Below are 26,378 nucleotides of genomic sequence, written 5' to 3'. Positions count from 1 at the left end.
TCATATTACCTCTTGCCAATGCACTCTGGTTAGAAGGGTCTAAGTTTAAGAATTCCATGATTGAATGGATTGCTAGGCATCTGATGCTCTCCGTGAGACCTAGCATTTCCCCAGACCCTGTACATATGTGGGAAGGGTGTACCTGATTCTGACACAATGCATCACCCTTCTCCTTTTAGGGACTCCAATGGAAGGGGTAATACCTTCCACCTGATGCTGCCTCTGAGTACCTCTGTGAGCTCCTTTGGGCTATTATGTTGGTTGGTACTTTGACTTCTTTGGCTCCCAGCACCAGCTGATGCCCTGATCTGGGTCCCAGTTGGGCAGGCTCTATTGCTCAGTGCTGTAGCTGTCTCCAGGGCATTGTTCTTGAGACTTCCAACAGGGCAGATTTGTGCAGTTGGCCCATCTGGACAAGATCTACAACAAGCAGAGCTCTGTGCAATAAGCTCATCTCTATAGTCCACCCCCCTCTACCCCCGCCTTCGGGCTGCGGCAGCCTGACACCCCAGCCTCACCATGGAGAGTATCAAAGAGATACTCTCTGCTCCTTTCAAAGGGGTATTGCTTGTGGCCTCTCATTCATTGGCACTACCTGAGCAGAAATGGGAAAACAGGGGCTCTCTGCTATTCTCCATTCTATCTCTTCCTTTAAACCAGTTTTTAAATCTTGAGTCTTCTTGTCACCAGAGTGATAATATCGCAAACAAAAATAACTTCTAGAAAAGCTACCTTGGTCACCCCAGAATATTCTCTTCACGATGAAGAGACCAGAATATTCTCTTCACGAAAAGAGCATTTGTGTGAACAGGAAAGAACAGACAACCTCAACGAAGAAAGAAAGCAAGAGTTTTTTGTTTGACTATAGGATTTACTTTGATCGTTGGATTTATTGACTTTCAATTGGATATCATGTGGAGTGAGTGAGTTGGGAGAGAGTGAGACATAGGGAGAGAAGATTGGACTTACATAGTTAATTATTCTAGCTCCAGAGAAAAGGTCAAGGTGGCTGAGAGATTATTTGATCACTTGGTCCAGCTGTTATTCCCACACTTTCATCTCTCATATCTTGTTTCTGTTCCTCCATAGTTAGGGTAATTCAAAGAATTTAGTGTACCAGGCCCATACTGCCCCACATTGCAGTGGTATGTTAGGCCTGAAACATACCACACCAACCTCTCTATTCTGACATTTCTAGTAGCTTTAACTGACTGCTATATCTCTTACTGTTCCTTACTATAGAAGGAAGAAGGGAAACAAGAGAAGCATGAACAAACAACACTTATTATGGCTCTCTAACTTCTAAAGCTACTACTCTGAGGTTGGTTGAGTCAATGTTTGTCCAGGATAGCGATCCTTTATGCCTAGTTCCTTCCCAGGAATTTTGAAGCCCACTCTGACCTGAACAGGGTTGCATGGCACCATTACTTGCTCATTAAAAGGAAATGAAGGAGCAAATTTTAAATGAGGGTCCTGGAAAATAAAGACTTGGGAGAAAAAAGAAGAAACAAATGAAAATCTAGTCAACAACAGACTCTCCGAGGATGGTTCCTATATTTATACTTTTCCTGGGTTCTACTACTTTTGATCTCACTTTTATTGAGTTTCCTAGCATTATACATTTCATAAAGATTTTTTTTCTTTGAGAAGATTTTTTTTTCTCTTTATACTATCCAGCATAAAGAACCCTGCCACCATGTTAACTATGGAATAGAATAGATATTTCTGAGATGAGGAAATTCAGGTGTATATGGAGGGGTGATCTTTCTGAGGTCCCAAGGGTTTCTTCCCCAATTCTGATAGTGTTGAATTTCTCAGAAAACTTGAACAGTCCTTTGTTGGGTCATATTCCCAATGTTCACATGCCTTCCTAGCCCTGTTCAGCCTATGACTCTTCCATTCTTTTTAAGAGGAATAAAACCTATATCTTTGTCTTCCTCTCACTGTAAGGAAACCTGACTGGGTCACACAGGCAGCACTTGAGTATGGGAAAGACTTCCTATTTGAGGTTGTGATAGGAGGGATAGAGGGTCAAGTAAGAGCTAGGATCTGGTGGGGGGAGGTGGTAGGGTGAGGACTGGTATATATTAAGATGACAAACATCAGAAACTAGTAGCAATGGTCTGAATATTCTCCACTGGAGTAGAGGAAAGGAGGGGTCCCAGCAAGAACAGAAAGTCATCTTGGCACCTTAGTCTCATGAGAAATGGGAGAATATACAGAAAATATGGACTAGGGTAGATGAGCCGTCTTTATAAGTACAGCCACAATTGGCACCATGCAGTATTGGCTCACATAGCTTTGGGACAGGTAGTTGGAAATTCTGAATGGGAGATTGGGAAGGAACTGTCTTCCCCAGTGGAGTCTAATGGGGAGGGAAAGCCCACCCAGGAAGTAGCAGAAAGCCATAAGCTGTACTCTATAACCTCCACCTTATTCACAGTGCCTGGTGGATATCTTCTGACTGTAGCACTTTATAGACAACCCAGTAGAAAATATTGAAAATGAGGAAAGTAAAAGGGAAGACAGCCCGGGAGATGGTGTCAATTCTCTTGGCCTGGTCCACATAGAGTTTCCGCATGGTTTCTCCTTCTTTTAGAAGAGGAGCTGGAGTTTGAGGGCTATAAATACTAGAACCTTCCATTGGGCCTCCATCCCTTCCCTGCAGGCAGTGGCCCAGGCCATAGCCACGGAAATAGAAGCGGCTTTCTCTTATGATGTCTTCCTCCTGGATTACAAGGAAGAAAAGGTAAAAGTTGAGGTCAAACCTATAAAGTAGAGGGATAAAGACCAGGCCTCACATAACTATCTCACATATAGCTTAATGCAGAGAAGGTGGCTGTATACACAAGCCAAGCTTTTTTTAAAAAATTGATTCTTTTTAATCATGCAGATGGTAGAATCCGTTTTGATAAAAATTATGCAAGCATAGGTTATATCTTATTCTAATTAGGACCCCATTCTTGTGGATCCACTTGATGGTGGGATTTACTTAGGTATTTTCATATATATATATATATATATATATATGAAAATTATATCAGATTAATTCTTTCCTTTTCCTATCATTCCCCTCTTCTTTTTTCCCCCTTTGTCTAATCTTCTGAATTTCGTTTCTTCCCTATTACCCCTCTTTATTGTGGTTTAGCTCCCACAAATCAGTGAAAACATTTGACCTTTTGGTATTTGGGGATTGGCTTATTTCACTTAGCATGATAGTCTCCAGATTCACCAGGCACATGCTTTTTGATGGCCACAAAACTCTTCATGAGGTAGATGAAGGCTAAGCAGCTATATGTACTACATATGATATGTTATAATTTCTGTATTTACAGTTAGGCCCTGAGCTGCCTTTTAAAAATGTATAACATAATTTAAAGTCATTTAAAATCCAGTGAAATGCCAACTGTAAGGGACATCTCAATATTAAGTCATCTTTGGTAGTAACAAAAGAACAAAACCAGCTGCACATGGTGGCACATGCCTGTAATCCCAGTGGCTTGGGAGGCTGAGGTAGGACATTTATTACCCAATGCACATTCCATTCAAAGCCTCCTCAGCAACTTACTGAGGCCCTAAGCAACTTAGTAAGACTCTGTCTTAAAATTTAAAAATTTTAAAAAAAGCTATATTAAGATGACAAACATCAGAAACTAGTAGCAATGGTCTGAATATTCTCCAGCAGTGGAAAAGAGGGTGCCCCAGCAAGGGCAGAAAGTCATCCTGGCTCCAGAAACAAGGCCAGACCTCAGTCTCATGAGAAATGGGAGAATATAGAGAAAATATGGACTAGAGTGCTTGAGCCATCTTTATAAGTACAGCCATGATTAGCACCATAAATTATTGGCTCACATAACCAATATAACTATATAGTTTATATATATATATATATATATATATTTATATATAAATATAGTTTGTCAATTTGATATAGCTCAATTGGTAGAGTGCTTACCTCACATGCACAAGGCTCTGGGTTCAATCCCTGGCACCACAAAAAAATAAAAATATTTTTAAAAAGGCCTGGGGATGTGACTCAGTGGTTGAGTGCCCCTGGGTTTAATTCCTGGTTCCAAAAAATAAATAAAACATCAAATAGTGGAGCTGAGATATTTAGACTCGGTGAAATTGACTTTAATGAATTTCAAAAGCTTCAGAAATAGTATTTCTTGAATGTAGTATCTTTTGAAAGTTCAATTATCTTGACTTAAAGCTGAGAATTCCAAAAGTTTTAAATCACTTAATGGGTTATCCAAAGCAGCGTAAAGCTAATGATTCTGTTACAGATATGTGTACTTCTAAGCAGAGCAACAGATTTGACACAAGGGTCAATATATCCAGAGTGACAGTTATTACCCAATGCACTTTCCATTCATATATAATATGTGCATAATGATAAACTCATTAAGATTGAGGGGGTAAATTCTATATAAGCACTAAGTAATATGGCAAACTACAAAATGTCCATTGATCCAATAATCAGATGGGAGCCAGGAAGTAAGCACAGAAAGATAGATATAGGAAAGAGAAAAGACAAAAGCCCCTGAGTGATCAATAGAGTGTTAGTAATATAAGAGGGTGTCAGGCACCCATTTAGAACCTATTTACTTTTATTTTATATAAGACCCAAACAAGCCTGCTTTTATCTTCCTCTAAAGGGAAGTGTTGAGAAATATATCCTTGAAAGATGTTTATAATTTTAGAAAGTATTGAAGGTTTGGGGGCAAAATCTTCAGTTATCTAAAAGAAATCACCTGAAATGCCAATTGCTATCTCAGTTTGCCCCAAACTGAGGGGATTCCTGAGACTTGAGTCTTTAGTGCTAAAACTAGGGAAGACCAAGGAAAACCAGAAAGAGTTAATCACCATACAGCTACCTAAGATAGTTAGTATAATTATAAGAACAAGATACAGGTGTGTTATATGGGTATGACGAAGATATTTTTAAAATGTGGATCAAATAGATTTTAAACATTTTGTGCAGTTAGAGGGACATCATAGGATCTTCATAATGGGACCTCTGCAGCTATGGTAGCACATTGAAATACCAATTGGACATTGGTGTGGTAAGTCCTAGTAACCCTTGATTATTGTATCACCAGAAGCTGACCTGTCACGAGGGCAAGCCTGTCAAGTAGGCATTGTGTTGGTCTTGTTCACTACTGTATTTCCAGTGTCTACTTCTGTGCCTGAAACATAACAGGAACTCAGTAGACTTTGGTGGAGTGAACAAATGGACTGGTGAGCCACATGCTTCAGAATATAGGAAGAGAAGAGCTTTTTGTTCTTATGCAGCCAGCATCCTTTCAAGATCTCAAACCCAAAGTTTACTCAGAAGTGAAACTCCCTGGGTTATAAAATACTTTGCAGGAAAAATAATTACTCCTTGCCCACCCTGCACAATGGCCTGATGCTCTTTGACTTCCAGAAAGGGATTAGTATTTTGGCATAGGAAAGAATCTGTCTGCCCACCCTAGAGCTTTGCTGCCCTATCCTTGATTTGTTAGGGTCTTTGTGGAAAGAGTTGTATGTGGGTAGACCAGAGACAGTTTGTTGTTGTGGTGTACCTTAACCCCAAGTGGTTGTAATAGGGAAGTCTTAGCTTTATGTTCAAGATAATTCCAATTGTCTTTCACCACAGGACTTGGCTCATCTCACATGAATTCTCTAATTCATTTTTACAGGGGAGGTTAGATTACAACTGCTATTTCTGTTTCTATATCCAATTATTTCTTCTTTCTCCAATCACAGTAAATCTAAAAGGAATTATTTGGAAATATTTCCCAGGCCATAAAAAGACATTTCATACAGTAGAAAAAATATGGCTTATAAATGAGTCTAGGTCTTTTTGATTTTAACAGGTATTTCTTGTAGCTGGAGGAATAAAGATGAGTGACCTGAAAGAGGGAGTCCTGGATTTGTGTCTTATCCATTTTGGCCAAATTCTGAGGTGTGTGAATGTGTGTGTGTGTGTGTGTGTGTGTGTGTGTGTGTGTTGGAGAGGGAAAATGGAGCCATAAATACCACTTTGTGACTTCTATTGCTGTTGACACAGAACTCCATTTTTCCCAGATATCTGTAAGGGAGGAGGACTGAGAAACTAGAGAGAGAAGATATTCCAAATCAAGCTGGGGAGTGAAGGCACAGTGTGGGAGGTGAAGTAATCAGTATTGACGTGTGAGAGAGGCAGGAAAGAGAGACTGGAGGTGGGGGAGGGTGCTGGATGGAGGATGGCAGAGATAAACAGAGTTCTGGGACTAAGTTCCTGAGAGAACTTGGCAGTACTTTGGAAATTCTTTCCATTTTCAAGTTATTCTGTTGATAATGGCAAGGTTTTCTTTATGTCCAATTTGACAGAGTACCCTTACCAAACAGCCTGCAAAAGTTGGTGGGCTGCGTTATATGGTTGCTATTTTTAAAGCCCGGTGCTAGGGCCTGCAGAGGTGACAAAAAATAGAGCTTCATCCTTCCCTATATATCTTGTAGACTAACTGGGAAGATAAAGCAGAAACACATGGGAAAAAACCTCAAGTATTTTAGTAAGTGACATGGAAGGAGATCACCATGTAGTGAAAATGGGTGGTTGAGGAGAGATTAGAGAAGAAAAGGATGAAGCCTGAAGACCCTGGGATGACTGGCTCCTATTTTCCTATCTTTTTTTTTTTCTTTCTTTCTTTTCTTTTTCTTTTTTTTTTTTTTTTTTTTTTTGGTGGTACAGGGGTTTGAACCCAGGGCCTCTGCATGTGAGGCAAGCACTCTACCAACTGAGCTATACCATAGCCCCTCCTATCTTTTTTTTTTTTTTTTTTTTTTGGGCTAAGGATTTCCTTCTGCTGAAATGGTAGGACCCAGAGAGGTTCTAGTAATGGGTGAACTCTCCATCAACTTGTTCAGCCTGCCTGTTGCCTCCAGTATTCCCTTTACAGTTCTACTGGAATGACAGTAGCTTTAGGAGACTTGAAAAGGAACATGATTTGTGGCATAGATTTATTCACCTTAATAGTAAACCCCAGACCACTTCCAGGAAGGCTTCAGGGTCCTAAGCAGGCCCCAAGATGCTGTTATAACTTTGTAATAATTGAGCACTGGTTATGACAGACTCCATTATGAACTCAGGGTCAACCTATATATGAGCAGGAGGGGACAGCTTGTGGCCAGTTGGGGGTTGGGTGAACGCAGGGAAAGAGGTGGGACTAGTGTCAACATGGAATGGGTCTATGGTAACTTTAGCAATATATTGGTGCTGAGACATAAACACACGCAATGTAACTGGGAAAGGGACTCTGGACTGGTTGGTGACCTACTTTTCTTTTCCAAAGAAAACATTCAGAAGTTGTCAAGGTCAGACCCTCTGTAAGAATAAGATTTTGGTACCTGCAAGTAGGTTTGAACCAACAAAAGAAGGAGTGGAGACAGTTAGCTTAGAAGAAAGAGAATCCTCTTTTTTTTCCCTGTCAAGTCTATATTTCTGCCCTAACCCTCGGTATGGGACAGGAAAGTCTTTCTTCAAAAAAGTCCTACCCAAGGACATGCAGTTATGGATCAATCCACTAGAGGGCATGCTGCCCAGGACCCAGTTAAAGGGATGAAGTGAGGCAAGAGTACATAAATTTGGACAAACCCCTATATGATCCAGGAACCCCACCCTCTACAGAGAAGGACCTTAGCAAGGGGCATGAAACCATAGATACTTTGTGGTTCACACTGGCTAGAGTCAGGATTCTGTATGCATATGTGTGATGCTGGGAATCGAATCCAGGGCGCAATACACCCTAGGCAACTGTAATTGTTTCCTATCCCCTAGAGGTCATTCTGCACTTGCCCCTTTAGTTTTAAAGTATTGAAATTAGGCAGAAAACATAGAGTCACAGTTGAAGACAGACCAGAACTCTGTGTCCCTGGAGATTAAGCAACTAGCATGTAGCTTAGCAAAGACTGTTAGCTTTGCTCATAATTGGAAGCTTGCTTCTGTGAGGATAGCCTAGGTATCTCTGTTGTCATGACAACTTACTTAGCACCTATTGTCTGGGCAACTGAGGGTAAACTGCCTGTGTTGTCATGACAACAAGCTTCCTCTTATATTTCCCTAGGTGATCATTCTACTGTAGAAGAAATGGGGTTAACAAACAAGAGTGAGGGAGAACAACAGTCCAAGCCCAACAACTCTGATGTGTCCAGTGAAGATCAAGAAGAAATCCAACAATCAGAAGAGGCAAGTAGTGTTCTTTCAATTCTAACTTAATTATAAGAACCCTCTTATAATGCTCCCTAGAAAGGCACCAATGTCTGACTCTTGAGTTCTTTACTACTGATTAGTGTGGAAAACCTGGGGTCCTTCTTGGTGCAGAGAGAGCCAGGAGCAACCATTGTTATTTCTCAAAGCAATGTCATATGAACGAAGTTGGTAAGGTTCTAATACTAACTGACACATTTTCAGTGCATAGTGTATGCTAGGCACTATGCCCATGGTCTTAAATCATTCTACTATACTGCCTTATAGGGGTTAATGTCCCATTGAATACATAGGAAACAAAACCAAAGGGATATTGTACTTAGCTTAACTGTGCTCAGCCTGGGACTAAAATCCAGGGTTCCTGACTGCTTGTTCAGTTCTTGCAGCTTAAGTTGGGTCTTGGTTTGTGGGAGTAGTAGTAGGGAAGAAGGAGTCCAAAGGAAAAAGAAAGTGGGCACCTCCTTAGTTGTACTCACCATGCGTTGGCGCCTCTGCCTTCTTCGAAGTCGCATGAATTCCTTATGCTGACGGGAGACAAAATTGACAGCAGCATACTCCAGCAGGGCAGCAAACACAAAGAGCAGACACACGGCCATCCAGATGTCAATTGCCTTCACGTAGGATACCTATAACATCCACCGATAGGGCAGTCAGCCATCTTGATATCCTTCCATGGTCTATCCAATGGATTTCTAGCCTGTATCAACTGCCTGATGTTCTTTAGTTTTATCCTGAATTTCTTTTGTTTTTTAAAGAAGCTTTCCATGATATGTCCCATTATCTGAAAGCTCATGTCAAAGAGATTGGGTTACTTATCATCTTTTTTTAAAGATAAAAAAGCAGATGTTGATGAACCTTTATTTTATTCATTTATTTATATGTGGTGCTGAGAATCGAACCCAGTGCCTCACATATGCTAGGCAAGCACTTTGCCACTGAGCCACAACCCAGCCCCTACTTATCATCTTTCACCTCTCTGCACTCTCCGCCTTCTATTTCCATCTGCATTTCCTCCCTGTACTTATTTTCCTTTCTTCCTTTATATTCTTCTTGCATTTCTACTTCTGCTTCTGCTTTTTTTTTTTTTTTGATACCAGGGATTGAACTCAGGGGTACTCAACTACTGAGCCACATCCCCAGCCCTGTTTTGTATTTTATTTAGAGACAGGGTCTCATTGAGTTGCTTAGTGCCTTGCTTTTGCTGAGGCTGGCTTTGAACTCGCAATCCTCCTACATCAGCCTCCCAAGCCAGTGGGGTTGTAGGCATGCACCACCGTGCCCGACTTCCTTCTGCTTTTTATTATTCTTTTCATTCGTCTTCTGATTCTTTTATTTCAATAAACAACAGTAATCACGAGTAATGCATTTGTTTGCCAGTGTTATCTCCTCAAGTTCTTACAACCCTCATGGTAACTAGGCAGGGTTCACCATGCCCATGTAAGAGACATGAGGACACTTAAAGCTCAGAGAGAAGGGTTTAGCAAAGATTACCCAATGTGAAGGTGTGTATTGGGAGTTCTGTTTTTTCCTGCTCTTTTTTAAGAGTGCCTAATAGGAATGGGGCTCACCCTGGAGAGGAAAATAGGCCAGTATCATGAGGATGCACTGTTGGCATGCAATTATTCACTCTAGTACTCTCCTCTCACTACCTTCCTTGGCAGTCTTTAAGTACTTTTCTCTCCTACTACCCTTGTGGAGGTTGAACATGGACCTCTCCTGGAACAAGGCTAGAGCTGGGTGGGACCAGGAGGAGAGTAGAGCTCAGATTTCTGAAATCCTTTCACCTCCGTAACCAGATATAATTCTACCTAGTTTTGAGCTCATGGCATAAGGCTCCTCAACAGGGGTAGAATTCAGGACACATGACTTCTTTCATCAGCTTCTGTTTTGTTGGGCAGCAAGGATGCTGTGGATCCCAGGTAAGGAGAAGGTCTCATGGAATAATTCTTTACCTTAGTTTTTGTTTTGTTTTAGTACTGGGGATCAAACCCAGGGCATGCTAGGCAAGCATTCTACCACTGAGTTATACCTCCAACCCCTGACCTTAGCATTTCTTAACTGAAAAAAAAAAAAAACTTTGTTCAGTTTCTGAGGATCAATTGGCAATGTTTGGTGACATTTTTGGTTGTAAAATTTTAGGGTGGCAGTAAATATCCTACAATGCACAGCCTTCCCTCAGTATACACGTATACACACACACACACACACACACACACACACACACACACACACCAAAAAATCTCCCTCAAATGGCAGTAATGCTATGAGGCTGAGAAATCCTATTCTAGTTGTTTTAGGGTGATACCACAAAGGGTGGTAATGGGTTGCAGGCAACTACGATTAGACATCCCTTGGTGTCTCCACTTTGCCACTTATTTCATTCTCCATCTCCCAGTCCCACTGTGCCCCCAGGGATAGCAAATGTGTGTTGTGAAGATCAATGATGAGTCAGTGACAAAGGAGCATAATGAAGGGCTTTGAACCATCAAAGGAAAGGACACATTAAGCACCAGGAATAATGTCTTGTTAATGATGAATGATGTATCAATATATATTTTTTTAAATCTCAGGAGTCCATCCCCTACTATTATAGCTCATCTGAAGGACTACAACAGTTTCTAAATGGTCTCCCAGCTTCTACATTTGCCACCTCCAATATGTTTTCGAAATGGTAGTGAGTTTTGTTTATGAAATGTAAATCTGATCATATTACCCCCTACCTTATACCCCTTTGTGGTTCTTTATTACCCTTATGCTACAGTCCACACTCCACTTAATCATGACATGGAGCCTCTGCCTACCTCTCCAGCCTCATCATGCCCCTTGCAATCTATGATCCACTTTGGTGAACTATTTTAGTAGTTTTCTAAGAAGCAAATCTCTGCTTTTCTTTCTGTCTTTTACTTAGATAACTTTTATATATCCTCCAGCTTCCACTTTAGATACATACATCTTCTAGGAAGCCTTCCCTGATCTTTCTAGTCTGTTTTGGTTGTCCTGGTATATGTGCCCAGGTTACCTATACCTTCTTAGCATCCATCACATACCTGACTATTCCCTCCACTAGACTGTGAGCTCTTCCATGACAGGGATTATTTATATGCTCGTCACTGTTCTAGTCCCAGTGCCCAGGCGAGTTCTTAGCACATAGTTAATTTTTTTAAATCAATGAATGGATAGATGGTTTGGTAATGAGTTTTTCTCTACTGGCTTCTACTTGCTCTCTATGCTCTCCTTTCCACTGCTTGCCCCGAGAGCTAAAGGCTACTTAGATAACAAGATCTAGAGAGAATTGGGTCCTTCCTTTATTCTACAACTTTAGGTCTAACCTGGAAAAATCTTTCATTTAGCCCTTCTACTCTTTTCTGAGGCATCTGCATTTGTGGAATTCAAGGGCCTTGGAAAGAGATAGTGGTGAGTGTCTTTGGAGGTCCCCCATAAGAGCAAAGGAGTGGTTTCATGGGATCATGGAGAATGGACACCCCAGCTGAGTTCTCCTACAAAGCAAGTCTCTGAGAATTTCATCCTAGACACTTAAGTTGTGTTGTAGAGTAGAATTAAGAGTCCCCTGGCTTGGCTCCATCCCTTTTCTCAAGGCTTCCACTGAACTTAATGCTACACGAACTCAAGAGTGAGCAGATACTTTCTAGGTTACTGAGTTTCTTGCTCTGTGGGGCTGACTAATGAGGCTGTTTCATTTGGGGTGCATGCCTGGGTATTTTGCTTATTGGCCAGTGAGGTAAAAGAAGGCACAAAATGTTGTAAACAAACAACCTCCCAATAAAGTCTACTTTTTCCAAATGAGGAAACTAAGTGATTCCTGGGAGCAGATGGATTGTGCTCACTCACAGGAGGGGACCAGAAAAGGAAGTTCTCTTGGCAAAAGGAAGGCATAAATTACAATAGCTCCCAGAGTTAGAGAAGAATCTCCTTGATATGGCAGAAGCAATAAACTAGGGCAGAGTTCTTAGGGCTGAATTACTTTACTGTCTCTGGTTTCCATATAGGCCACTATCAAAACATAGCTACCACAGCCCAGCCTGGGCCCTGTGGTCCTTGTCTAAATCCATCCTGCCTCTCAGAGCCTTATAAATATCCTTGTCCATGTAGGAAACATATTTGCAGGAAGTGACCCCAATAACTTTTCCTTGGATACTTGATCCTGATCTTAATTATTTCTCTCTCTAGAACTTTGGACTACCTCAATGGTTTCTCAGCAGATCAAAAATAATTGGGGTCAATATTAGCTGCTGCTTTCTCATATCCATCACGTTTCTTTTCAAATCTGACACATGGTAAATATAATAATAATTAACATTTATTGAGTAGTTATTATTGTCAAACACTGCCTTGTATATTGATATATATATTTGCATTCTTTTTTATTTTTTAGTATTAGGGATTGAACCCAAGGGTGCTTAACCACTGAGCCACATTCCTAGCCTGTTTTATATTTTATTTAGAGACAGGTTCTTGGTAAGTTGCTTAGAGCCTTGCTAAAGTGCTGTGGCTGGCTTTGAACTCACAGTCCACTAGCCTCAACCTCCCAAGCTGCTGGAATTACAGGTGTGAGCCACCATATCCAGCTGCAATAGCATTCTTATTCCCATGTTTCGAGTAAGACAGAGAGGTTAAGGAATTTACCTAAGGTCACACTATTAGTAAATGATGAATCTGGGATTTAAACCCAAATTTGCTTGACTCTAATTTCATACACTTAACCACTATTCCCCCATATAGCAAATTCATAAATTTGCCATGAATGTCCCAGATTACCCCCTGCCCTAAGTAAAAAGTCTTATTATGAACAAAAACTGAGAGAAGGGAGATCAAAGGTTCTGGTTCCTAATGAATCAGAGCAAGAAGGAATATGTTCACTGAAAGATCTAGGAGAAACTGTGTTGTTTTTCCTTTCCATTGTTTTTCCATGATCAAGTACAGTGTCTGGTATATAGTAAATGCTCAATAGATACTTATTGAATAAATGAGTGTTCTAACTCCCCGATGTGCTCAGAGCCTTGCTGACTGTAAGGACTTTGAGGTGACCTCTAAATTGCCTACAGGAAGACATGAGACAGGGAGAGCTGTTCCTAGTCCCATCAGCACAAATCTTTCTGTGTAATCAAAACATAACTAGGCCCCAGATGATCAGAGTCTACTGCCTTTAATTTCAATTTGCTACCTCAAATTTTTTTTCATCTTCAAAAAATAGACACTATATCTAGATCTCTTTGTAATAGTATCTTGGTTCTCCCATAGTAAGAAGACAGAAGTTGGTTCAGAATCCTGATACTGCTTTGGTTGTTTCTGGTGGGACATGACCTTGAGAAGGTCATTTTACCCATCTGAGGTGTTTCCTCATCTGTACCATGAGGGAGTATGACTTTTTACTTGATGAGGGTCTTTTGATCTTGGACATGCTAGTATGTCCTGAAGAAAGTACTCACTCCCTAACCAGACAGAATCCCTAACCTCAGCCTCCACAGTGTTATCTATATTATTGGTATATGTTGTGGGGGAAGACAGTATGTTGGATGCTTGTTCCCACTCAGTTGCTCCTCTCAACCTTAAATCCAAGGTCAGTAGTGATCAGGAGGGAGCATGTGATGAATGAGAAATGGGAAACTTGATGACAAGCAGGTTCCCTTGCATGTCTCTTCACCTTAGGCAAAGAGGCCCGGGAACCAGAGCTCTGGGTTGTCATGGTGAGCACAGTAGTGATACCGAGGCCTACACGGGCAGGGGCAGCATCCATGTTGATCCAGAAGGAGACCCAGGACAGGATGACGATGAGTAGACTGGGGATATACATCTGAATCAGATAATATCCCATTTGCCGTTCCAGGTGAAACTTTACCTCGATGCAGGTGAATTTCCCTGCAAGGAAAGAGGTGAAGTATCAGGCCCTGGGTCCTCAGCCTTCTGCTGATCCTAAGTGGCAGAACTAGGATATCCCTGTCTCTGTTGAACAATTTGAGGCACCTCAGCTGGGCCAATAAATGAGCCTTTGAAAATGGCCACAGTTAGTGCCTGACATCTACTAAGAAAGTTCCCAGAGCAGCCATAAAGGACATGCCCTCTTGCTCCTAGCAATTTGGCTTCCAGCAGGAGGTCTTTTGAGTGACAGCACAGCAAGAGGATAAAAGCAAGAAGGCTCCAGAGTCAGACTGACTGGGTTTGAATCCTGAACCTTTCACTTACTAGTTGTGTGACCCTGAGCAAAACACCCAAGCTTTTTGAACTTCAGACTCTTTGCCTATAAAACAGAGTAGTCGCAATATCAGTGCCATCACTGGGCTGTTGGAAAAATTGAATAAAATGATGTATTTGAGGTGTTCAATTCATAAGTAGCTATTACTTTTGCTGTATGATTATTAACAAGACAATTAGTTCAGACTCTACTCAGATATAAGCAGCCTTGCTTGCAACTGCTAGTATCCCAGAAGCTGTCTAGCAACAGTACTGGGATAAAGACTGCCTGTGTCTTAAGCAAGTGAGAAAAGCCATTTAACAAACATCTATAAACAATGCCCATCAGAGACTGGCTCTGGACAGTGGGCAGTAGTTTCCCGTAGAGCGTTAGGCAGCAGCATTATATTCTAACAACAAAAGGTACATTAGCCCTAGGTACATGTACCAGTGCTCAGCCATCTTCACTTTACCCTGCTTCCCATGACCCTGAAGCTAAGAAAACAGTTGCTTATAGATTCTCCAGAAGAAGAAGCCTAAGACAACCCAAACAAAAATGAGAGGATATATATGCAGTCATCTTTTGATTTCCATGGGGGATTTGTTCCAAGACCCCTCTGCAAAAACTCAAATCTGTGGATGCTCAAGTCCCTTATATAAAATGTCACAGGATTTGTGTGTAACCTGTGTACATCCCCCTATATACCTTAAATAAACTCTAGGTTACTTATAATACCTAACACAGTATAAGCAATATGTAAATAGTTGTTGCACTGTATTACTTAGAGAATAATGACAAAGAAAATAAGTCTAGGGCTGGGGTTGTAGCTTAGTGGTAGAGTGCTTGCCTAGCACATGTGAGGCAATGGGTTCAATCCTCAGCACCACATAAAATAATAAATAAATAAAATAAAGGTATTATGTCCATCTACAACTAAAAAAATATTAAAAGTAAATAAGTCTGTACATGTTTGGCATAAATGCAATTTCTTCTTGAATATTTTTTATCTGCAGTTGGTTGAATCCTTGGATTTAGAACCTGTGGACATGGTATTGTTATTTTATCCTGATCCAGGCTTACTCTTACCAGGCCTACCAGATTTCTCAAGCTGAGTGATTTCATCAATGACTGATGAAGGTTTTGAGAACCTGTGTAACACTATGACTACCTACTGTTCCCTGATCCTACCCTACCTCATGCCACTCTGATCTTCTTGCCATGACATGTTTTTACTAAGTACCTATACATTTTCTTTCCCTTTGTTCATTCCTTCCTTTTCCTGTAATAGCAGTTGTTTTTCATTATGAAATTAATACTTGTTTAGAAGGCGGCTGACAGGAGAGGCAGAGCACTGGTACAGATGCCTGGGGCCAATGCACTAGAAAAAAAATAAGAAGGGGAAAATAATAATATTCATAAGCTCACATTTATGAAGCCCTTATTAAGTACCCTGACATTATCTCATTTAAAACTATAGTAAATCTTTGAGGCAGGTACTATTATTATTTCCCATATTACAGATAGGGACATGAAGATATGAAGGGATTGTTATGTTTCTCAAGGACACTCAACTCGTGAATAATATAGCCAGAATCCAAACTCAGGACTATCTGACTCCAAAGTTCTTGCTCATATCTGTTGTATTACACTACTTTACATTTAGTGCTCATATTTCCTTCTAGGATTTTAAATGCATGTTTTTTGTTTGTTTCTTTTATCACAATACAATTTTTCTGTGTATTCAACTTTGAATCTTACTTTTTAAAATTTGTACATTTCCATGTAAATACAAGAACCTTGCAAGCATCTTTCTTTCTTCCTTCCTTCCTTCCTTCCTTCCTTCCTTCCTTCCTTCCTTCCTTCCTTCCTCCCTTCCTCCCTTCCTCCCTTCCTCCCTCCCTCCCTCCCTCCCTTCCTTCCTTCCTTCCTTCCTTCCTTCCTTTACCAGGGATTGAGGGATTGACCCCAGGGGTGCTTTACCCCTGAGCCACATCCCCAGCCCTTTTTGTTTATTTATTTTTTTTAATTTTGAAACAGGGCCTCACTAAGTTGCTGAGGCTGGCTTTGAACTTGCAGTTCTCCTACTTCAGCCTCCCGAGTCACTGTGATTACAGGTGTGCACCACCACACCCAGCACAAGCATCCTTTTTAATGTCTGCATACTATTGCTCCAAGCAGGCACACTTAACCTTGCCCTACTGGTGGATAGTGAGAACAATTCCAAGGTTTGGGCAGTATAAACAGTGACCCAGGAGCCATCTTGGGGTCTAAAGTCAATGTGATGTGTTGGAACATTTCCTTATAATACATTCCAAGGAGTGGAATTCCTGATAAACAAGTACAAAAAAATTTAACTTGTAGATTAAAAAATTTCTCAAAGTACCATTTTTTTTCCTGGATTACCTGCATTAGAATCCTCAATCCTCAGGATGCTTGTTAAAATGCAAATTTCCGGACATCATTCCTGGCATGTGTAATTAGAATGCCTGAGAGGTAGAGTCCAGGAATCAACATTTTAGCAGACTCCCCAGGGAAATATATTACATACCAAAGTTTGAAAACCACTGACCTACATAAAAATTGCCAATTTTTTAGCCCAAAAATGTTATATCAATGTCTACTTCCACTGGCCTTTTCTGAATTCAGTGAACTGTTTCTCTACCCATTCCCCACACCCATGCATCTCACATATGTGCACACACATGTTGATAAGGAGCACCCAAAATATATCAGAACACCTTAGGAGGGACCCAGGATCTCCCTCCCTTCAGTTTGCTACCTCTATCTTAAAATCTGAGCTCCTCACAAATTATCAGGGGAAATGAGGAATCAGCAACTCTTAGGGAAGCTGCAAAGAGTAGACACTCAGGCTAGAAAAGCAGCCTCTCTCCACTTCTAGACCTATATTTCACACCTGAGAGATATGGATGCTAAGCTGGCTGCTACTCTCAGGCCTGTTCCCTGTTCAGCACAGCCATTGGCTACTTTGAAATGTGGATTTCCTAGCTTTCACACAAAGTTGGCCCCAGGAAAAGTGGAAAATTCCTGCTACTCACTGTCACAGCTCTATTTCATGTGACAGGGACAAGAATATGGGCTTTGGATTTAGATTTGGATTTGAATTCTGAATCTGCCACTTAAAAGCTGTGTAACTTGGACAATTAATGTAACCTCATAGAACTTCAGTGTTCTCTTACTGAAAAATGTGTTGATAATCATGACCACAATGAGATATAGTTTATGAAGCACATAGCATCATTTCTCACCTAGACTAGAACTTCTGTAGAGGCTAGCTGCCTTGTTCCCTTGCTTCCCATCTGGAGGCCCTCGTGTTCCTCCTAGCAAGTAAAAAGCCTGGTTCTTACCTGTGTTGTAGTGTTTGGTACAATAACCTAGATCCTTCTCATCCCTCAAGATAAATTGGGGCAAAGTCAGCCCCTCAGCCACCTGGACAGCGGGAGCATCTTCTAGCCACTCAAACACGAGGTCATTCATGGTGTAGCCAACTGCAAGGGACAGAGATGGCAGAGAGCTGCAGAATGGGTGTTGGGTAGGGTTAGAGGTAGTGTTAAAACAAGCAGGCAAGAACAGATGAAAAACATGTCCTGGGGTTTAGGAACTGCAGCTCATCTTGGAAAGGGAAACTTTTCCTAAAAGGATATTTGTTCATTTGTCTCATGGGCCTGTCCTAAGTGGGTAAGTCAAGAAGATTCCAGACTCCTCTCCTACCCTCCTACCAAGTTCAAAAGCATGAGAAAGGCCCAAAGAAGAATTATTCTGGCAGATCTAGAATGAAGGCCAGGAGGGTTGGAATGATATCAAGGGCCCCAGCTGGGAACATCCTGCTATATATTAAGCCCAGAGGAGCAAGCATGTGTACTGACCACATGTCTTGAGCTGAGCCAGCCTCAGAGCCAGGGCTTCTGCCACTTCACCTCAGGGAAGAGAGAGCTATTTATATCTTGCCAGTCATGCATGGGACAATGTGCATACCACAGACTCCTAGCCAGAGCCTTGAATTGGGACAAATTTAGGGTTACTATCTGAATATGCAAATCTCTCACAGAGAGCAGTTCATGAAAGTTCATGCCATTTATAGTACCAATTCTTGTATGTCAGTCAAGAAGGGAACAAAAACACTAAGGCTCACAGAATCCAGTGTAGGGCTTTGACCCAGAGTAGCTGTGTGACTTTGGGTGAGTCACTTCCCCTTCTGTTTAATGAGAACAGCAGCTGCTCTATTTATTTTTCTGCCTCCCTCCCTCCCTCCCTTCCTTCCTTCCTTCCTTCCTTCCTTCCTTCCTTCCTTCCTTCCTTCCTTCCTTCCTTCCTTCCTCCTTCCCTTTCTTCTTTCCTTCCTCTCTCCCTCCCTCCCTTCCTTTCTTCCATAATTCTTTCCTTCCTTCCATACCAGGGATTGAACACAGAGATACTTAACCACCAAACCACATCCCAGTTCCTTTTTTATTTTTTGAGATATGCTCTCACTAAGTTGCTTAGGGCCTCCCTAAATTGCTGAGGCTGGCATTGAACTCATGATCCTCCTGTATCAGCTTCCTGAGCTGCTGGGATTGTTAATTATGCACAATCATGCCCAGCTCTGCTCAGTATTCAAAGTTGTTGTAAATGGATTATGGGAACCTGGATGTGATTGTGGTTTAAAAATTCTTAAAGAGCTGACCACAGGAAACATTCTATGTGTCACTGTTATTATGTACTAGAAATAGCCTTATGAGATGACTTCTCTGAGGACCTTGTGGATGTCTTCTGATTTTGTCTCAACTCACCCAGGAGATGGGGAAGGAATGGAAACAGGTGACAGACCAGCCTTGCCATCCTTTGGCTCCTCTGCACTTAGGACAGCCTTCATAGACTGGTACCTCTGCCAAAGAGGAACCCTTGGGTGACTTCTCCTTTCTAGTCACTTTTCTATGTTTGAAACTATCCTCTCCTACTTCTCTATAATTATCTCTGTTCATGGGAATCAGAGTTCAGAGAACACCCTACCCTGCCCAACAGTGGCATTTTATAGACATCTTTAAGGTCTTAACTCAAGGAAATACTAAGGGAACATATCTTTAGGCAGAGGACACCCTTTCAAATCCCCCTCCATAGTCATTACAAGCATATTTGTGTATCAGGCTTGTGCTATCCCATGTCCTAGTCTTTGGAATATCTAGACCAGAAAATGGAAAAATGTACTGGACTGAGTGTCAGAAAACCCTAGATTCTAGTCTCATCTGTGCCAAGAATTGTCTGTGTGTGCTTGTGTAGACCCCGCCTGACTCTGAGTAGCCCTTTTAATACCTGGGATGTCATGAGATGGGGTTTACTAGCTGCTGTTTCAGGCCTTGCTCCATGACTTTCTAGAGACACTTACAGCTTTCTAGCTGCATCGTGCAGGTCTGGATGTCCATAGGGAAGTTCTTGAGGTCCATTGGGCAGGACAAAATGAGGGTCAATCTGGTGGTGACAGTAAGAAAGAAGTGACATCAGCTTACTGGGATCTAACATTGCATAGGGGACACTTCTTCCACCCTCAGCCTCCATCTGTCTTCTTCCCCTTGATGCAAATTCTCCTGGCCATTCACTGGGTGTACCTGATGCTGTAGAGCACATTTCCATTTTTGAAGATGCGCAGCAATTTGTTGTCTGTGGTCACTTCGTGGAAGTTGGCCCCTTTCTCATTGGCAAAGAAAAGGTCTGGCTTCCAAATAGAGTCCAGCATGGAGGGGTCGAGGTCTAGAGAGTCATCAGGATATTCTCGGTAGGCCAGGCGAGGGTCATTCCACTGCTGCCGCAAGAAGACATTGACTCTGTAGTCCTGGGAGAGTGCAGATATGGGTCCATCAGAGGCAGTGCTATTTCCAGGGGCTCAGCAACCCTACATGAGCAGGAGAGTCATGAGGAGGAAATGCTGGGGCATATTGGGGACAGTAGGCATTTTTCACTGGAGGAGCTTGTTTGGGGCTAATAAAGCAAAGATGGGAAGGAAAAAGGTATTTATTTAAGCATCTACTATGTGCCAAGCTCTCTGCTAAGTGCTTTATTTATATGTATCATCTCATCTAAATTTTACACCAATCTTTTGAGGAGAGTGCTATCATGATCTCTATTTTACAGATGAGAAACTGAGACCAAGAAAGATTTAAGTAGACATACCTTAACACCACTGTTAGTTAGTAGAGCCAGCATTTGAACCCAGGTTTGTCTAATTCCAAAGCTTGTTGTCTGCATGGAGCTACTTCACATATTTGGCCATGTATTTGTTGCTTAGCTAGTTCATCTTTAACTATAGAAATCTAAGGCTAGGGAAAAATATCCTCTCAGTGGCCAAATTCAGACCCCTATGGCTTTAGCCATGACAATGAAACAGGAAGTGGACAATAGAGGTATGAAATGTGTGTGGCCTGGTTGGCTTCTCCATTCACATTGGGGTGGAAAGGGGAACAGGAAGACTCCTTACCATGGTGGTCTCGGTGACGGAGCCAAAACTGTTGATGAAGATGTTGCAGGTCACATTCACAGGTGGGCCTAAAGGTACAAAGCACAGCCCATTGGCAGGGCATTCCAGAAGGCAGGGACTAGGTTTGAGGTCTCTCTCCCTGAGCTTCAGGCTGGGAGAAGATAGTGCCAGCTACATAGGCCCTTGGACTACAAGGAGGGGAGGCTGTTTCTGAGCTATAAAAACTAGCCCTGGAATACCAGCCTTCTTCCTTAAGGCAATTCACAAGGGCTGACTGGGTAGTGTGTCACAAAAAGTGGTAAGGAGGGAATAGTTTTATAGAATGACTTTTCTTACCTTTAAAATTGGGTCGAATTCTGGCGTCATATCCAGATGTTCGCCCCATAAGCTTGTCCAGGAAATCAGAGGGGGACATGGGCTGAGACCCCTTGTTTCCAGATTTGACATCCTCCTTTGCCAAAGCCACCCTGGACACGAGAGGTAAAGAAGTCTGAGGCCAGTTGCATTTGTCAGAGACTCTCCATTCTCATCCTTATCTACCTCTGACTGACCTCCTCATCAAGCAGGAAGATAAGAGAGAATGGGTCTCTGAGTAACAGTGTACAAAATGAGGAGAACAATAATAGTCATAAGCCAACATGACAGCTCAGCCACTAGTCCTAGGAAATGGTTTTCACATAGATTAGATTGTTTTGAGAGAGAGAGAAAGAGAGAGAGAGAGAGAGAGAGAGAGAGAATTTTTAATATTTATTTTTTAGTTTTCAGTAGACACAACATCTTTTATTTTTATGTGGTGCTGAGGATCGAACCCAATGCCCCGCGCATGCCAGGCGAGCACGCTATTACTTGAGCCACATCCCCAGCCCCAAGATTAGATTTTTTTAACCCTATAATTTTCATTGAGTTGTAGGGTGAGGATTGTTATTTCCATTTTACAGATGAGAAAATGGAGGTTTGAAAAGGAGTGACTTGTTCACAGTCTCAGGGCTGGTCAGATACAGGGTTAGAATTTGAACATCATACTGTGGTCTTCTTGTACAGTGTTCTTTTTGTGAAGGTGCTTTGAAAGTACTCAAAGAAGAGTGATATCTCACTGCAGTGTTTTGATTATGATAGGGCCATTGGGATGTTCAGCTAATCTGGTTTGGCCAAGGATGGGAGGGGTTTAGGGACAAATTACATCCCTGAGTATTGGTGTCAGTTACTTGGGCTTCACGTGAGAATGAACAGGATGTAAGGCCCTGCTTCTGAAGAGGGAGGTGTGGCTTTTAGCATTTGTTGTAGCAAGAAGCTAGGTTTTGAGTTCTTTTGATTCAGGGCCATGGCCGCTGCTAGCAGGTGTACTCAACTATTGTGAGGAAGCAGGTCCCTGTTCATGGGAAAACCCCCCAGTAGGGTGATCATGCAAAGAAGCTTAACTCCCATCTTTCCCCCTGAACAGCCTGATTTTGAGGAAGGGGCCAGTATTCTTTGGCCTGGCCTAGAAGCCAGCTTCCTTTTCCCTTGAGAAGTTTTCTTTCAAGTACAGAAAAGTCTCTTTGGCATGCCTGCTTACCAGCTTACCAGCCAATATATAGACTAGGGACCAGAAACTCAGCAAAACCTTGGGGGCAGGGGCAGAGCTCAGGCTGGACTCCTAGCTAGGCCAGGTGTCTCCTACTTCATCTTGGTATCATCCTTGTGCCAGGTATGACAATCAGCTCCACTGCTGACATGGCTGCTCTTACTGTGGAACTGGGCAGCAGGGTGGCTGCTGTCCTTCTGAGTCTCAGTCTTCTTTGAGCCAGTGGGCCTCTCTTTCCCATGCACCAGCCAGTGACCAATAGAATAATAAAAATAGCTAAAACACCATATTAAACTCTTCACATACAATATCTCATTTAGTTCTCATATCAGTCCCTTCTGATCATCCCTAATATACTCATGCTTTGTTATCCATGGGGGATTGATTCTAGGACCCCCTTTCAGATACCAAAATCCATAGATGCTCAAATCCTTTATATAAAATGATGTAATATTTGCATATAACCCATGCACATTCTCATGTGTGCTTTAAATCATCTTTGGATTACTTATAAGACCCAAAACGTTGTAACTGTTAAGCAAATACTTGTTATACTAGTACATTTAGGCAATAATGGTAGAAAAAAGTCTGTACATGTTCAGTACAGGTGCTATTATTTCAACATATTTTGACCTATGGTTGCTTGAATCCATGCATGTGGAACCTATGAATATGAAGGGCCAACTATATATACATGTGGAGGCTGAGGACTCATGAGGTGAAGTGATATCCTCACAGTCATCTAGCTAGCAAATAATAAAGCCAAGATTTGAACCCAGAGCTATTGACTTCAGACCAAGTCTACCACAGTACTATGAGGCAAGTGTGGCAGGGTGAGCTGCCAAGGAACTAGAGTTGAGGAAGTTCAGTGGCAGCTCTTCCATGACCTCCTAGAGTCTTATCTCCTTGAATTCCCCCAAGCAGGGGAAAACCCTTACCCTGGAGACAGAGGCTATCCTGGCCCCCAGCAGGAACAGCCAGAGCAAGTGGCCTAAGCAGGCTGTGGAAATCCGAGGAGGCTGGTGGTGGTGCTGGAGCAAGCAGAAGTCTGCAACTTCACCACAGGATGTCCATGTTAGCCAGGTGCTGCTTCTGCTGCTGGCCACCTGCCTTCTGGGAGGCCACATGGCCCTGCACATGGAACAACCAGACCCTCTACTGTCCTCATCCCCACTCTCAGGTCACTTCTCCCACTAGTATCAACCCTAGGAACCCGACATACACTGTGGGATAAGCTGTCTTCAGCCCCAATTCCTCTTTTGGCCCCCACTTCTGGGGCTACTTTGTCTGAGGACCTGAGAGGAAAGTGACTGTGTACAGCCACTCCTTCCTCCCTTTCATTCCTGCAAAAGTCCCAAACACTGACAGGACCTAGGAGGTTCCAGAACTGACAGGCTTTCTCATACAAGGCCCTGAGGTGGGGTAAGAGGAGAACTCTGAATCAGTTACTAAATACCAGAACAACATCGGTTGGTCATTCCCCCTCTTTAGGCCTCAGTTTCCATATTGTTCATATGGGCATATCAAATTGCCCATCTTGCTCTAATCGCCTTCAGTCTCCAAACCCAAGTAGAAAAGCTGCCACTGGAGCTTGGGTCATTGAGGCAGCCTCTCTTCCAAGAGGGCCAGCAAGTCGCAGCTTCATGCCCTCCTTTTTTCCTATATCCTCCTGTCAACTCCAGGTGAACTGCCATTCCACTCTGAGCTACTTTTTAGCCTAAAGTTTATTGTTGTGCTCTGCATCCTTGTTTGCCTGCCAGCCAGTGTATCTGCAAGCAGTAGGATAAGGAGACTCCTCAGAAACAAGCAGCTCTGGGGTGTTCCTTGGATTAAGAGGGGGAGGAGGATACTGCAGTGACACTTGCTCCTTCTGCTTTGGGGTACACTGCTCTTGGGATGCACTTCAGTCCAAGCCATACTATCTTTCCTGCTCAGTTCATCCTGTCAACCTAGACTGGCTCCTGACCTAACGAGAAAGGGGCAGTTGGTTGGGAGACATTTACAAGGAGCCCAAGCATGCCTTGCATGCAAGCCCAGGAAATGATTGCTACTTGGTGCCCCTCAAGGGACAGTGAGAAGCCATGTATGCACAGTCAGGGTGATAGGGTGATTGCAGAAGGCCAAAGTTTGGGCAGCCCATCTCCATCTTCATGTGGTCTCAGGGAAAACCTGTATTACTTGAAGACTCTTGCGCAGGCAGCTGCCAGATATTGCTGTTGTATTTAGGGAACTGAGCAGGATGTGGCCCAGCTGGTAGGGAGACAGGATTAGGTGGCAAGTTAGATGGCCTCCATTTGGGGGCTCAGCTACCTAGCCCCTACCCCAGGCCCAGGAAACTTGCCCATGCAGAAGACTTCCTACCAGCTTTGACATCTCTAATGGAAAGCTCCTGAGCCCTGTTTGGGGAAGCATGTGCCCTCCCCTGGAACCCTCCAGACTGTGGGCTTTTTGTAAACTTAGAGGAAACTGTGCCCGCTGCCCAGGTTGCCCCCAACCTCCTGCCAGTGTTTGCATGCACCTTCTTCTCACCCCACTTAGCTCACCTGAGGAGGACCTGCCCTGGCAGAGTCCACAGAAGAAGGAAGGAGAGGGTTGCAGGAACAAGACTTGTCATTCCGTGGGGACCTTGGAGCCCTTTCTCAGCTTGGCTGCCAAGGTGAGGGGAATATCCCTGTGGGAACGCCGAAAATATAGAACCTTCCTCCAACTTGGGCTAGGAGTTGCGCTCTCTTTCCTCTTCTGCCTCTTCTCCTCTGCCCTGTCTTTATCAGTCAGGGGCCAGAACTATTCCCCTGGAAATGATCCTGACACAGATAACCCTACCGGCTCCTGCTTGGGCTCGCCTTGGGCTGCGGAGGGCCTCAGCTTGCCAGCCAGGGAACCAAAAAAGATTCTCTTTGGGCAGCAATCACCCTCTAAACCCTGGAGAGTCTTGGAGGGGAGGGAGGAGGGAGACCGGTAGAAAGATGTTTCCCTCCCTCCCACCTCCCCCTAGATGCACCCTCTGAAAGCAGCAATTTAAAGGCACAGTCACCAGCAGCTGGAGTGGGGTTCAGAGTGTGTCCCTGTGCTGGGGAGGAGCTTGGGCTGCTGCTACTGCTTGAGAAGAGCCAGAGGTGTTCTGTCCAGCCTCCAACTCTCCAGCTGGAGGAGGGCACATAAGTGGCCCTGCTGCCCCCCCACTCAACCACTTTCCTTTTAGCCTGGAGCCAAACTGGGGCTCAGCAGTAAAGTTCCAATGATTTTTGTAAAAAAGACCTCAGAAGGGTTAGGCAACAGCCACTGGGTATCCTCAAGGTAATAGCTTTAGGTCAGAAAGGAGGGAAGGAGGAGGCTAAAGGGCAGGGGCAATGCTTTTTTTCACTCTCTGGATGGAGGCACAGTGAATGGATGATAGAGGAACTTCAGAGCCCTTCTATGTAGTCTGACTGCCTGAGAGTCTGTCTGTCTGTCTGTCTGCCTGCCTGCCTGCCTGCCTGCCTGCCTGCCCATTATGCTTATAGATTTATTTTCTTTTCCCTGCCTTCCTCCATTAGGCCATCCCTGGGGGGCTTGGGGTCCTCTATGGCTCTCAGAATCCTTCCTCCTTGACAATCCTTCCCTAATGCTGCTCAAGGGAAGGGACAACTGTCCTAGGTAGGGGCAGGACAGAGCAAGGTTGGGACACTGCAGGTTTTGCAAATTTCAGGGGAATACCAGTGGGGGCAGGACACAGAGACCTAACTGCCTCTAGCACTGGATGGAGAAGAGGCGAGAGGGTGGGCTTGCCTCCTCCCTTGCCTTCTGCACATTTGCTTATTGGCATCCAGGTGCTTCAGCAGCTCCATTTTCTCCTGTCTGACCCTTGCCCAAACTTTCCTGTGTATCATCTAAACAGCTCTGGGACTTCCCCCTCCCAGTGCCTCTTCCTCCCTCCTTTTCTTTT

The 26,378-nt window shown here is 43.1% G+C and overlaps 2 protein-coding genes across 3 annotated transcripts in view; one reads left to right on the top strand and one right to left on the bottom strand.

Moving 5' to 3' along the window:
- Positions 1-26,378, top strand: part of Plp1 (proteolipid protein 1) — a 101,941-nt gene that overhangs the window by 13,754 nt on the left and 61,809 nt on the right. The window lies entirely within an intron of this gene.
- On the bottom strand, positions 871-25,488 carry LOC101969868 (glycine receptor subunit alpha-4). 2 transcript variants are annotated; one of them, XM_005323401.4, is made up of 9 exons: positions 24,997-25,488; positions 21,226-21,356; positions 20,890-20,957; positions 20,024-20,247; positions 19,804-19,886; positions 17,789-17,929; positions 13,896-14,110; positions 8,710-8,859; positions 871-2,728 (listed from the first exon to the last, which is right to left on the bottom strand). In XM_005323401.4, the coding sequence occupies exons 1-9, from the start codon at positions 25,065-25,067 to the stop codon at positions 2,438-2,440; spliced, it is 1,374 nt and encodes a 457-aa protein (XP_005323458.1). In that variant the 5' UTR covers positions 25,068-25,488; the 3' UTR covers positions 871-2,437. The 2 variants fall into 2 exon arrangements, with proteins under 2 accessions (XP_005323458.1, XP_077890582.1); XM_078034456.1 differs by lacking the exons at positions 871-2,728; positions 13,896-14,110 and having other exon boundaries at positions 8,744-8,859; positions 24,997-25,486.

This window comes from Ictidomys tridecemlineatus, chromosome X (assembly GCF_052094955.1).
Source record: "Ictidomys tridecemlineatus isolate mIctTri1 chromosome X, mIctTri1.hap1, whole genome shotgun sequence".
NCBI classification, from domain to species: domain Eukaryota; kingdom Metazoa; phylum Chordata; class Mammalia; order Rodentia; family Sciuridae; genus Ictidomys; species Ictidomys tridecemlineatus.
The sequence above is the reverse complement of the archived record's forward strand: the minus strand, read 5'-3'. Positions and strand labels throughout refer to the sequence as shown.